The sequence below is a fragment of the Abramis brama genome (assembly GCF_963993115.1).
Source record: "Abramis brama genome assembly, chromosome: 18".
NCBI classification, from domain to species: domain Eukaryota; kingdom Metazoa; phylum Chordata; class Actinopteri; order Cypriniformes; family Leuciscidae; genus Abramis; species Abramis brama.
The window spans coordinates 26,012,250-26,024,956 of NC_139980.1; the positions used below are offsets into that span (position 1 = coordinate 26,012,250).

At 37.8% G+C, this 12,707-nt stretch overlaps 1 protein-coding gene across 1 annotated transcript; it reads right to left on the reverse strand.

Annotated features, from left to right (window-relative positions):
• Window positions 1–9,991: 9,991 nt before the first annotated feature.
• Window positions 9,992–12,233, reverse strand: cited2 (Cbp/p300-interacting transactivator, with Glu/Asp-rich carboxy-terminal domain, 2). The gene is made up of 2 exons (XM_084090319.1): window positions 12,094–12,233; window positions 9,992–11,871 (listed from the first exon to the last, which is right to left on the reverse strand). The coding sequence occupies exon 2, from the start codon at window positions 11,865–11,867 to the stop codon at window positions 11,199–11,201; it is 669 nt and encodes a 222-aa protein (XP_083946445.1). The 5' UTR covers window positions 11,868–11,871; window positions 12,094–12,233; the 3' UTR covers window positions 9,992–11,198.
• Window positions 12,234–12,707: the final 474 nt, after the last annotated feature.

Below are 12,707 nucleotides of genomic sequence, written 5' to 3' on the forward strand. Positions count from 1 at the left end.
CTAAATATTTGAACATATTTGGAATGCAACTGCAAAACACCCACCCATTCATCAAACAATATCATGTGGTCTTTAATGAATGACCTATATAGTTCACTTTTACACTGGTATTATCAATTTTGGGCATCAGAATCATTATTTTGCTATTTGCAATGGCACTTAGTAAAAGCCCAAATGAGTCTAAATTGTTGCGGGTCATGTTAAGGATTTGTAAAGAGTGGTGGGCGATAGTCTTTCTCTCTGATAATCCTCACCCGTGGCTTTTATTAGTGAATCTTTTAATCACCAGATAGAAATGATCCTGACTTTGGCTCCAGGCTTCATTATTTCTCTTAGCCCCTGCATCTCAATTAATGATTGTAACGTCCTTATTCTTTGAGAGGAGACACTGGATAGAATTGTGTTTGGTTCTCTTGCTTGTTTTTTTTGATAAACCTTGTCTCTTTAACCTCGAATCGCATTTTGCCGCAACGGTCAGCATGTTACCGAGCTGGTGAGGCAAGGACTTGGACTAATGTTTCTGGCCTTGTAGGTTTTGTGGTTATATGCACAGATGGACTGGTATGAATGAGCGATACCGCTCAGAACTGCTCACTTCCTGGTTTTCATGACACAGGTCTCCTCTGACAAAGTCACAACAGAATCTTGGTCGTTTTTTTTTTTTTTTTTTTTTTTGCTTGAGGGCTCCTCTAAATGAGCTGCTGACTCATGCAGTCAAATTAAGTCCGATTTGTCCACTTCTCCTGCTTCGCTCTCCTATCTCTCAAGGTGCTGTCAAAAGCACTGATCCTTGGACTGTGTTGCAGAGACAGGAACGTCCATATATCCTGCATATAATTTGCCTCTGTGAGATGTTGTATTTAATGGTTGATAATTTTTGGTTGATAATGGTTGATAATGGTTGAAAGGTTTGCTATACTCTAAGAATTCTGCCGTTTGTCATTTTTAAATCGCAGACTGTGTTGTTAAAGTTATGGCAGATGCTGGAAAATCAGATGGTTGTTTATATCTGTTACAGATCAGCCAGGCTCTTACACCAGCCAATCACAGCGCACTCCCTCACCTGAATTCTAATCACACACACCTGCACCTCATCATTACCATCATCACTACCACTATAAAGACACACTCCTCACCACTGTTCACTGTCTGGTCTTGTTCACATGAAGAGGACTACTTACCTTGTTATCGCAAACCTTAAATCTCCTGAATTCTTCAACGACCAGTCTCCACTAGCGTCTTCTCCAGCATCTCGTCTCCAGTTCTCCATCGTCTTGTCTCTCCTCTCCTCTCTTCTCTTCTCCTCTCCAGTGTCTTCAGTGTTCCTCGTTCCTGTCATCCGTCTCACCCACCATCAGTCTTCATACCTGTAAGAAGAACCATTCCACTCATCGCCTGCACACCGCTCTCCAAATTATCATTGTTCATCTCAATTACCTGCATTCTGTTCCCATTCTGTGTTGTCAAACTCCTGTTAACTTCATATCCATCTCTTGAGTCTGCTTCTGTAACAATATCATATTTAAATGTACACTATGTAATTTTTTGTTTGTTTAGAATCAACAAAATTTAAATGAGTCAATATATCAATCCTTCCAAAACGTGTTTTTGTCTTACCCTGATTCACTATGGTGAGCCTATAAATGTTTATATGTTAGATTGGTCGAGACGGTTTCACAGGAAGTTAAATACCATCGTCATATCCGTAATTAGAGAGAAGTTGCTCTAGGTACTTTGATGGTGTGGGACTGCGATAGGTTAGTTGTCACAATGAGTGAGAAAGGTTGACATGGAGCACGCTAAATATCAATCACTTGTTAAAAGAAAAAAGCCAAACAGAGGAGAGTCTGCTGGCAGAAAGAAAATCCAACAGAGCTCGTAATAAAACGAGAATCAACATTGGCTTGGCTTTTTGGAAATGGCGAGATATTAGGGATTTGAAATGTTGTAAAAGTGATGTGGAAATGGGAATAGCTACACTAACATCTTCAGCTAGTCATCTTGAGATCCTTGCCATCTAAACTGGTTGGATCTCTTAAGTCTAGTAGTGAATGTTTTATAAGCAGTAGGATAACCATAATCATCCACACAGTCACGAAGAGCTGAAGCACAACCAAAACAATGTTCTTCTGCAAAATGCATGCAGTTTTGTTTTTTATCCACTAGAGTTACATAGTGTGCCTTAAACTTTCTAAACTATGCCACAGAATAATTTTCGTTATTATTTTCTTCTTTTTTCTCTCTACTAAACATATTATAATTTCCTTTGAACTAGTGGAATACTTGAGGAGAAATGTTTTCTATAGGCAACATTTTGTTATGTTATTAATAAAACAGCAGCAACATTTAACCAGTGGAAGAAACCTTAACTCTTTCCTGTAAAAAACAATAATTCTTTCTGTAATTTTTTTTTTTACAGGAAAACAAGACATGAATACTCATTGATACTGTATTGATTAGAGCTGAAATTGTTTTATATTTTTACCTGTACAATCAGATACTCTGAGTGCAAATCAATCTTGCCTCTCATGTTAGAGAATCAGAATGCCGTATGAAAAATGGGAGAGGAATACAGATCTCTCTGAGGAATGTGAAAATCTTATTTCAGCTTGTGTTTTATTCACAGGGGAGGATGGATTAGCATTTAATAGGAAGATGTGTCACACATGTGCATGTAGCATAAGCTAACAGAGAGGATTTCTCCTCACGCTCTCAATAAGACACATTCCAGCAGCTCTCCTGACATTGAATGTCACTGACTTGTTTGTAGGCTACAGTATCTCCTTGCAATGCAGGCTGGAGGTGTCTGGATTCACAGTAGCAGAGGGGGGCTCAGAGCTAACTGTTAGGTATGAGCACAACCAACATTCCCACAGTGAAGGCAGTTATTATAGTCAACATCCCTCTGCATTGACTTTAATGCAATTTGCACCCAGTCATAGAGCAAAGGAATGTGGCACTGTACAGAAGTCAATTCTGACCAGGACAAGACCGCATTCCCAGCTTGCAAGTCATGAACATTTTATTAGACTTGGAGTTTCAGTTATATATAGACTATGTGTTAGACAGGATAGCAAGAGCGTTTAGTAGTTCAGCTGCATTAGACTTTTCTATGGAAGCTTGTTTCCACCACGGATTAAAAGAATAAAATTGCAACTTTTTTATTTAGTGGAAGAAACAAGCTTCCATATTTTTCACTGTTTGTATTGCATGTTCCAGAAAGACCAAGATGTCCTCGCTGCTTCCTGTATTGTGATGACGTACTGGATTAAATCCAATACGTTCTGGACGTGTGATTTTTTTATTATTATTATTTTTTTTTGCAAAAAGGTTAAGGTGAGGGTATATGGTAGGTTTTAGGGGTTCGTATTTGTTGTAGTGTTGTGTGGGCAGTCGGCAATGTGATTGACACCAGTAATGAAATCCTTTGAATCACCTATATGGGGCGGAGTTTGCAAAACTGTTTTGGCGAAAAAATCACGCGTATCATACAAGTATAAATTCCTTTTTAATTGATTATTTAATTGTTTGATTAAGGTTTAGCCTATGCATGCTAGTTTCCATGACAGTTCAAGATAAATATTTTCATCTTACTACTGGAGCTGCCAGTTTGCTAAGATTCAAATGATTTGTATTTATTATTCTAAGCACAAACTATGCAAAAGCAGCAGCACTTCCGGTGCACTCAGTGTCCAATCACTCGTTTTATATGAGTGGACTAGGAATGTAGGGAATAGTGAATGAGGGTATGGGGGTGATTTCGAACACAGCCATGGTGAAGGGTAGGGTTAGGGTTTAGTGTTTGGTGTTTGGTGTTAGCAGGGTTAGGGTTAGGTTAGGTTAGGTCACTGTGATTGACATGACCAACGGAATCTTTCAAATCGGCTGTTCAGTTTCCACTAAACTTGAGGGGAAAAATGTAATATAATACAAATTTATGCCAGTATGTCATCGAGCAATAGGCTGCAGGGAGTCACAGCCTTTAGTAGTTTTTAGTTCAGCCAATAGGTGGCGACAAGAGACCGTTTTTATCATAGACAGTAAAAGAAATGGACACAGCGACCCCATTGGATTCAACGGAAACAAGTGAAGTCAATTAGAAGCACTCACTTCCTGATGGCTGAGCGTACTGCGCAGACTCAAACTGAGCTTGACGACGTAGATGTGACGTGAGCAACCCGTCTGTCTTCTAGTAGCTGTGCCAAAATAAATCTGAATCATTCCCTTCTGAAACTTGCAGAGACGGAGAGTGTGAGTAGGAGCTGTCCATGAGCTAGGAGCAGGAGCAACTTTTGCTAAGTATTCTGATTAATTACTTTGTCATTTTGCCTCCACATCCCCCCGATTGCCCGCGAGCTTCTCCTCCTGTCCATACGGTAATCTCTCTACTGTACGACAGAGAGTCGCATGGTTATGACGCAATCGTTAGCCTATTTTCACAAAAACTGCATCTACGGGGCCATAACGTAAGATACAAGGTAATGGAGCCTTTTATACATTTTCGTGTGTTTCTTTAGAAATAAATAATGGACAAATGGAGTCTTTAAACGCCTCAGATGTAAAGTTATTCGCTGTCAAAGTGACGCCAAAATGAATGGGAGTCAATGGAATGCTAACAGCAGATGGGGGTCCGCTAATCAATGGCGGCGCCCGGGGAAGCTTCAATATTTTATGAAACCCTGCCCCCCTGGTTTTTATGAATAATTTTAAATCATTCATTCAAAGATGATGATTCATTCAGGAACGCCACTGCCACCTGTTGGTTCAGAGACGAAACCGCAATTCTACTGTGGCTTTCCAAACAAATCTGTGCAAAGACAAAGTAGGCCTAACTGTCAAACTAACAAATATTGTGTCTATGACTCTGTCTCTATGTATGTAACTCTATTTCAATTTTTGGTTTATTGAATTGTTTTGTGAAAGAAAAATAACACTCGCGATCGTACTCGTTCAAAACGTTGATTCATTCAAGATTGAAAAATGAGTCTTTAGCTGTGTCTCAAAGGATGTCTTATTTCAGAACAGTAACCTTTATAAAATTGACCGTTATTCTAAGTGAAGCGTAAATTGTTGTAATTTCCTAATGAATTTGGAATGTACAGTAGTGGTCAGTTTATTGAAATGAATCAACCTCAATGACGTATGCGGCCGACAAATGCAGCCTTCGAAATGAGATCCAGCTTTTATGAATCAGTCATTAGAATCATTTGCACTTTACTCGTCTGTTTCCCCACCTTTTAGGAGAAAAACAAAACTAGAAAATTAGAACAATTGTTGACACAAGATCATCTTGAGAGAATTTTAATGAGAAATGTTCTCTTATACTTTCAACTTTGGATTTATCATAGACTTTGAGCAAATTCAATTGTGAGTGTTCAACTCTAGATGGAGACACATGTGAGATGATTGGTGTTAATCCAGTCTCTCCAAGCTCTTCATTTAATCTCATTGCTGTCCAGAAGGAAGAAATGACATATAAAAGAGACAATTTTCTGGGTCTCCCAATACGCTGTCTGTCTTCTTTTTTTGATTGTTTCACAAAAACAAAAAAAGTAACACTATTCATTTGCTGCCTTGCAAGCACTAGGAGACCTATTTCCTTTAGGAAAAGCAAATGGAGAAAAAATACTCTCCAACATGAGTGCTTATCTAAGCAAGCAAAAAAGTACAATTACATCTCAGAGGAAGGCATCAACAGCAGCAATGCTATTGAAGCCTTATTAAATGAAAACTTCCCCTTTAGCCCCTAGAATGGCATTATCACAGACTGACTCATAGCTATGTTAATGGATATGTTGATAGTTCCCATGTAAGTGTCCAATGCTCTTTCATGCAGTGCAGTGACAGCATCTGCGGTGTATTAAGCTGTAAAAACATGCTGTGGTGAAACTCACCTCTGAGCAGCAGGGCAGAACCTCCATTGACAGACTGCTATAATGGATCTCACTTAGTATATTAAACAATGTCACAATCCAGATCAGTGTCATCCGGCCTTTGCCTGTTTACAGAATGTTCTGCACACCGATTTAGTGTCATGACTGTTTTAGCAGGATGACTGATATCAAAAGAAAGACATTAGTGATTATTTGAAAGTAGAAATGATATTTTAGAAAGTGATCAAGACCAAAAAGGGCAGTTTTACAGTTTAGCACCTGCTGTTAGATGTGGTTTGATTTTGAAAAACATCTGTCTCTATTAACAGCCATTTAAAAGCAGCCGTGCATTCTGGTGAAACTTGTTTTGTTTTTTGGCAATAAAATATACAGAATAACAATAATTTTATATGCAACCTTTAAAAATTTTGGGGTCAGTAAGATTTAAATGTTTTGGGGAAAAAGCCTTTTATGCTCACCAAGGCATTTATTTGATCAAAAATACAGTAAAAACAGTAATATCATGAAATATTATTGCAATATAAGTTGACTTAATAATTATGCAACTATATGACATTTTTGATGAATTTTTTTAGTTTTTGATAGAAGCCTCACAACGGCTCTATTTATTTGTTAAAAAATACAGTAAAAACAGTCATATAGTGAAATATTATTACAATTTGCATTATGTTGTAGTATACAGATTCTTTTTTTAAAGAAATGTAAATTTTTCATATTTTGTCTGCTGCCTTTGATGTCACTGTTTGCATTATGTGCCAGAGTGATTAAGTGACATCTACTGCTCAGGGGCCTCATTTATAATCGTTGCGTACGCACAAAACAGGCCCTGAAAGAGGCGTACGCCACTTCCGACGCATAAGTTGTGATTTATAAAAACAAACTTGACGGGAAAATTTGCGCACCTGCACGCAAACTCTGACCCATGCGTACGAACGTTTTGGAGATGGAGCAGTTTGGCGACACCGATGGTGAGCTGGAGTTAAATGTCTTTTTGGTCACTTTTAGACAGAAAATCTAAAGAAAATTAAACATATACAGAAAGATAATACAAATATAATTTCACTCACCAAGCCTGTCACTTGAAGCAAATATCCATCCCTTCTTAAATGTCCGCGCCAGCGAGCGCGTTGAGCCGTTTAGTGAAACTGACGCAAATAACAGTTTAAATAAATAAAATAATGATTTAAACTATGTTTTGCCTCTGATATAAACATTTAGATTAAATATGCCATTCAAATTAATGGAGTTAAACACTTAAACATGAAATTATTACTGAGAAGTTACAACATTTTTATATTCAATCAATAGAAATATTTGTTGTGGATGCGATGTTTTTTTAACACTTTTCCAGTGGCGTGATGTGTTTTAATGTTTTAATGTTTTAACCACAGAGATAATTGCTTAAATCATGATAATACCAGATTGTCTGAGAAAATAGTTTCGTGCAAATAATGCCCAAGGCCTATCTGTTTCCATTAAAAATATAAATCAATTAAAAATACAATTCACCAGTGGAAAAGATTGAGAAAAACTTTCTCTGAAATGTATTTTACACTATTTGATTTATGTATTCAAAAACAAGGCAAGGATAGGCAACTACTTGATTTTTATTAATGTAGCCTAATGCGTCTTGTACAGTTAAACGTTATCACGTGGATGAATAATCATATGCAAATGATATGCAGATGAGGATCTGCATAGTAAAACTAGGCGTTGTAAGCTCCATATATGGTTATTTCGGGGTGGAGACGCATGTGCGCACAATCTTCCGCTGACTGGGATTTATAAAGTGAATTCTGCGCAGGTTCTGGCGTACGAACGGTTTTATAAGTCTGAATATTTTTTTTGCGTACGCCATTTTTGGCTTTCGGGCGCACGTACATTTTTAGTAAGGTTCCTACGCAGAGTTTTATAAATGAGACCCCAGGTGATTGGCTCAGAGAAAGTTATGCGGTCCCATGTGTAAAGATCTACTTGAGCAAGGCAGCCATTGAAGTATGTTACTCTTTAAGGATATAGTGTCTTTATCAATGTGAAATATGTATGTAATAGTTTTAATTGATATGCTATGGATCATTGATTAAATGCAATCATTCATTACAAATGTGAGCAGAGTATATCTGACACAGACAAATTATTTCCCCAAAAATGGATTTCCTATTGAAGACAGATATTCACCGGAGCGTTTAGCATTCCTCTTCCCTTCCTCGTTTCTCAGTAACGATGCCTATGTGTTTCCATAATTACCATTCTTACTTATCTCTGCCCTGCTCTGTAAATGTAATTTCCCTCGTCGCAAATAAGATGGTTTTAATTCTCCTCCACTTCCACGAGTCATTCTCTTTTTTTACTTCATTCTGAATGAAGTGGCAGAATTTGAAGCTCTGCCAAAAATCTGAAGGACGGCAGACCTTGAGAAAGAGCGTGTGCCCGCATATTCTCTGCAATATTCATTGGGGAGTCTTATGACATTTCCTTTTTATTAGTCTCAATTATTGATATAAGCTGTGTTTAAAATTCTTTTCAAATTAACTTGCTGTAATGGATACATAATGGTGCTCTGAATAATTGCCTGTGCAAGAACTAATGAAGGAAGGAACTTGAGAACTTAGCCATCAAACACACAGTTTAACTCCACAGGCTCTTTACATGAGGATCTCCTTCACATTTAGCATGGGAGCAGGAGGTTGTAGATATCCTGTTGGTTTCTGCTATTAAAAATGGCATTACTGAAACATCCATTATAAGTCAATATCACCACAGGGAAGCCATGAAACTGCAATTAAAGTAGCATCATTTGAACAAAATGTGTAGCAAAATAAGGAACACATGTTGAATTTAATGTATTATTATATCCTAGGACCTAAGTGATTCATTTGTCTAGTACTTTATATTGAGAAGGTTTAAAAAAAAAAAAAGTTTTTGAATTGTACTTTAAAGATGTTTGAATCTTGAGTCTGGACTAATTTTTATTTAATTTTATTTTTTTAGACAGTAGAAAATGTATGTACTGTTAATGAAAGGTCTTTTGTTCTTAAAGAGATAAAAAATAAAATTCTGTCATAATTTACTCATCCTCATGTTGTTCAAAACTCACAAGACTTTGGTTAATCTTCAAAACACTTTAAGATATTTTTAATAATACTTGAAACCTCCCTCCATTGAAAGTCCTGGATTAAACAGCTTGATTCATATGGATTCGTTTTTACGATTCCGATTTTTCTTTGATACAAGGACTTTCAGTGGAAGGACAGAAACCTCTCAGGATTCATTAAAAATATCTTAATTTGTGTTTGGAAGATTAAATAAAGTCGTACGGGATTGAAACGACATGAGGGTGAATAAATGATGACTCATTTTTGAGTGAACTATCCCTTTAAACCATTTAGATATGATTAAAATACTATGATTCCTAAGACACATTACATTAGCGTTACATTTTTTTTCATCATTTACATAATCATATTTGCATTACAAATAACTCCGGAAGAACATTTGATATCATTGTTAAATACAGTTCTTGTCTTGAAGGAGTGAGGATGAGCTATGATTTCCAAAATTATGCTAATGCTCAGTCATATAACAGAGTCTATCAACCCTTGATGGTTTTTAGACTGTGCTTGGCACTAGTAAGCTGACAACTCTGAGAAGCTTCAATTTCACTGCAGGACAAAGTCTGCTGAATGCTACCTATTTGCATGATAATTATTCATGCAGTGAAACTGGACGCTTTACCCAGCAACTTTGTCTTGCATTTAAATTCACATCTACAGTAAGCTTTTTTGAAATATTCATATCTTGTTCTGGGGGAAAAAAAACCTGCCTAAAGTGTCTAGACTAAAAGACTAAAAAAGTATATTCTTATATTTATATTCACTTTCACTTGAGTTAATTAAGAATAAAATTAAAAGCAAAAATTAAATTAAACTCTTGTTGCATGTTATTTGCAGATTTATAATGTTACAACAAACATATAGTAATGTGTTGATTAGAACAGAACTTTAATTGAAAAACTGACATGAAAAGAACATCATAACCAAAATTTGGAATCATAAATGATGCTGACACCCAAAAAGAACAGGGCATTGACTTCAGTAATGAGCCTCTGCTGCTTTATTCATGTTTGCAAATTAAAATATAATAAATTAACATTTGTTTTTCTAAAAATATACAAAAATACTGTAAAACTTTCCTAGAAAGCCTCAACACAGTAGTATTGCCATGTACCGCATACTATAATAAGCACAGTGGTCTATCTATTTTGAAAACCGATGAAGATGAAACTCTTCTGCGTTGGGATATTTCCACATTCCCTTCCTTTACAACATTCCAGACTATGACATTCAGGATCGGAATGTCTTTTCGATACACTGTACTCAATTAAGCATATAGAGTAACTGGTAAATGCACACTCTCGCTCACATTCATATCACTTCAATAGATGTTTTTAGGCTCTGATATACACACAAGCATCATGGAGGCAACATAGGCCTGAGAAGATGTGGAAAGGGTGGAGAGAAGAACAACTTGAAGCATCTGCTCACAGTTCAGTGAATCTCTGAGCAGCACAGGGTTCTGGTAAATATGGCCAATAAAGTTTATAGTACATTGCTGATTGAGACAATTACACACTATTATCTACAATCATGTCACATAACCACCAACATTATTTAGAATATGCATTCACTGACATCTGATATCACTGGAGGTCTGAAGGAACAAAACATGATTTTTTTTTTTTTTTTTTTTTGCCTGCTACATTAATACTAAACAGACTTTCTGGGCTTTTTTTTGCTTTTCTCACTCTCCAGCCCCTGCATATGTGATGCACAGCATGACTCTTGGGTGTCCAAACCATCCTCATGCAAAACAAATCCATTTCTGTTACATAATGGCATGAACCAACCGATAAAAGTTTGCTCCTGAATGATTCACTTCCACGGCTGTTGTGTTTTCTGGGTTTGTCGTTTTGGATTTCAGGGTTCCCACACTTTCTGACCACTGGATTTATATGATTTTTCTCATGACTACTCCAGTCATTTGCAATTTGAAGGATTGTTTTTTAAAGGTACAGAGATCACATTCATTTTTAACCTAAGATTTACCAGAGAAAAATTGATATTGACTACACAAATTCCCATGACTTTTTCAGGCCTGAAAATCACACTTTTGAAATTCCCTGATACACCCAGGACTGTGGGAACCCTGTGGTTTACGGATCCAAGAAAACACACCAGTAATATCAGTCTCATTAAAAAAAGGACACAGCCAGAGAATGAACAAAAACGGGGGAAAGTCGTGATATTAACAGCTCACTCGGCTGGGCTGTTGCTTACAAACAAAGTCTGTCATGAAATCGAACTCGTTCTGTCCCAGCCACAGCTCTGGCAGCTCCTTTATTCGGTCCAAGCCCATTTCTATCACCAGTGACATCAACACCTCCTCGTCAATAAAATCCGTGTCGATAACGTTGGGGGGCAGCATTGCTGCAGGCATGTGGTGGCCAGGCAGAGGAACCCCAGACGCGTTCTGCTTAGCGTTACTGTCTCGGAACTGCTGTCCTGTCCCGTTTAACTGGTGGCTGGCGGGGTGCAGTTCGTGCATGTAATGGTGATGATGGGAAGGATGCGTGAGGTGACCGTAGTAAGGCGTGTTGAGCTTCTGCAACTGCATGCTGGCAGCGAGCTGCTGCCCTTGTCCGACAAACTGGGAGTTAAAGCGGGCAGGCAAGTTGCCATTGGGGATCCCTCCGTTTATATTATTCCCAGAGGCCATGGAATGCCGGATCCCGTGGTTTGCGTTTACATTCCCTCCCGCGTAATGCATGTGATCTCCCATGATAACGTTATAGTGTTGTTGCTGTGGAAGCGCGTTGGAAAACTGTCCCATTCCCATCCTGCGCGCGGAGTGCTGATGCCCATTCACAGCATCTGGGAAACGTCCATGGTTCATTGCCATCATTCGGTCTACCATTCCCCTGGAAAACAGTTTGCAAAAGTTCATTTAAAAGTTAACAGCCTAAAATTCGCGTAGCTAAAAATATAGTAGCCTACCGATGAATCCGCAAACTCGCAAAGGGCATTATGATTTGGTTTGAAAACATTCAACAGAAGCTTATTTGCAACGTGCACGCGTAAACACACACGCGTCTGACCGTGTCATAAACACTCATAAGCAGGCTAAACTTTGTAACCTTTACCTCTCTGCTTGAATCTGCTGAGTGCGTCGCACCACCGCAGTCGGCAACAGCAAAAAGTAACTGACAATCCCAGAGATGAAAGAGTTTACAATCCCTCCTAATCCAAGTCAATAAAAAGCGTATGCTCTCCAAATACAGACCGCATTCAGCGCCAGCCGCCGCATCAAAAACATTACGAAAAAAACTGCTGCATGCTTCTCGGTCAGCACTCATATACAATCAAGCCATGGGCGGAGCAAAGCCAACCTTCAATCTGACTACACTCCAGCCTGTGGCAAGCCGGATTATCATGGAGGCTATTCCTCCAGACTACTTTAAATATACCAGTTTTACAGTTCGTGGGTAGTACTTAAAATGTAATTTTTTTTTCCTGAATCTGTTGAATAATAAGATACTATTCCAGTATTCCTAGTAGCAATTAAATATACACTAGTGCCATTTTATTAGACACGAGTGTGTTACTAGTAGTGTTTAATATAATTTGTATTTGGAATAAAATTAGCCACTCTGACTTTTCACTAAATGTGACAAGTAAAAAGCAACTGAAAGTAGTGAAAGTTTTTTTTTTTTTTTTTTGTGTGTGTGTGAACCAAATAAGAAAGTTCTAGGAACAT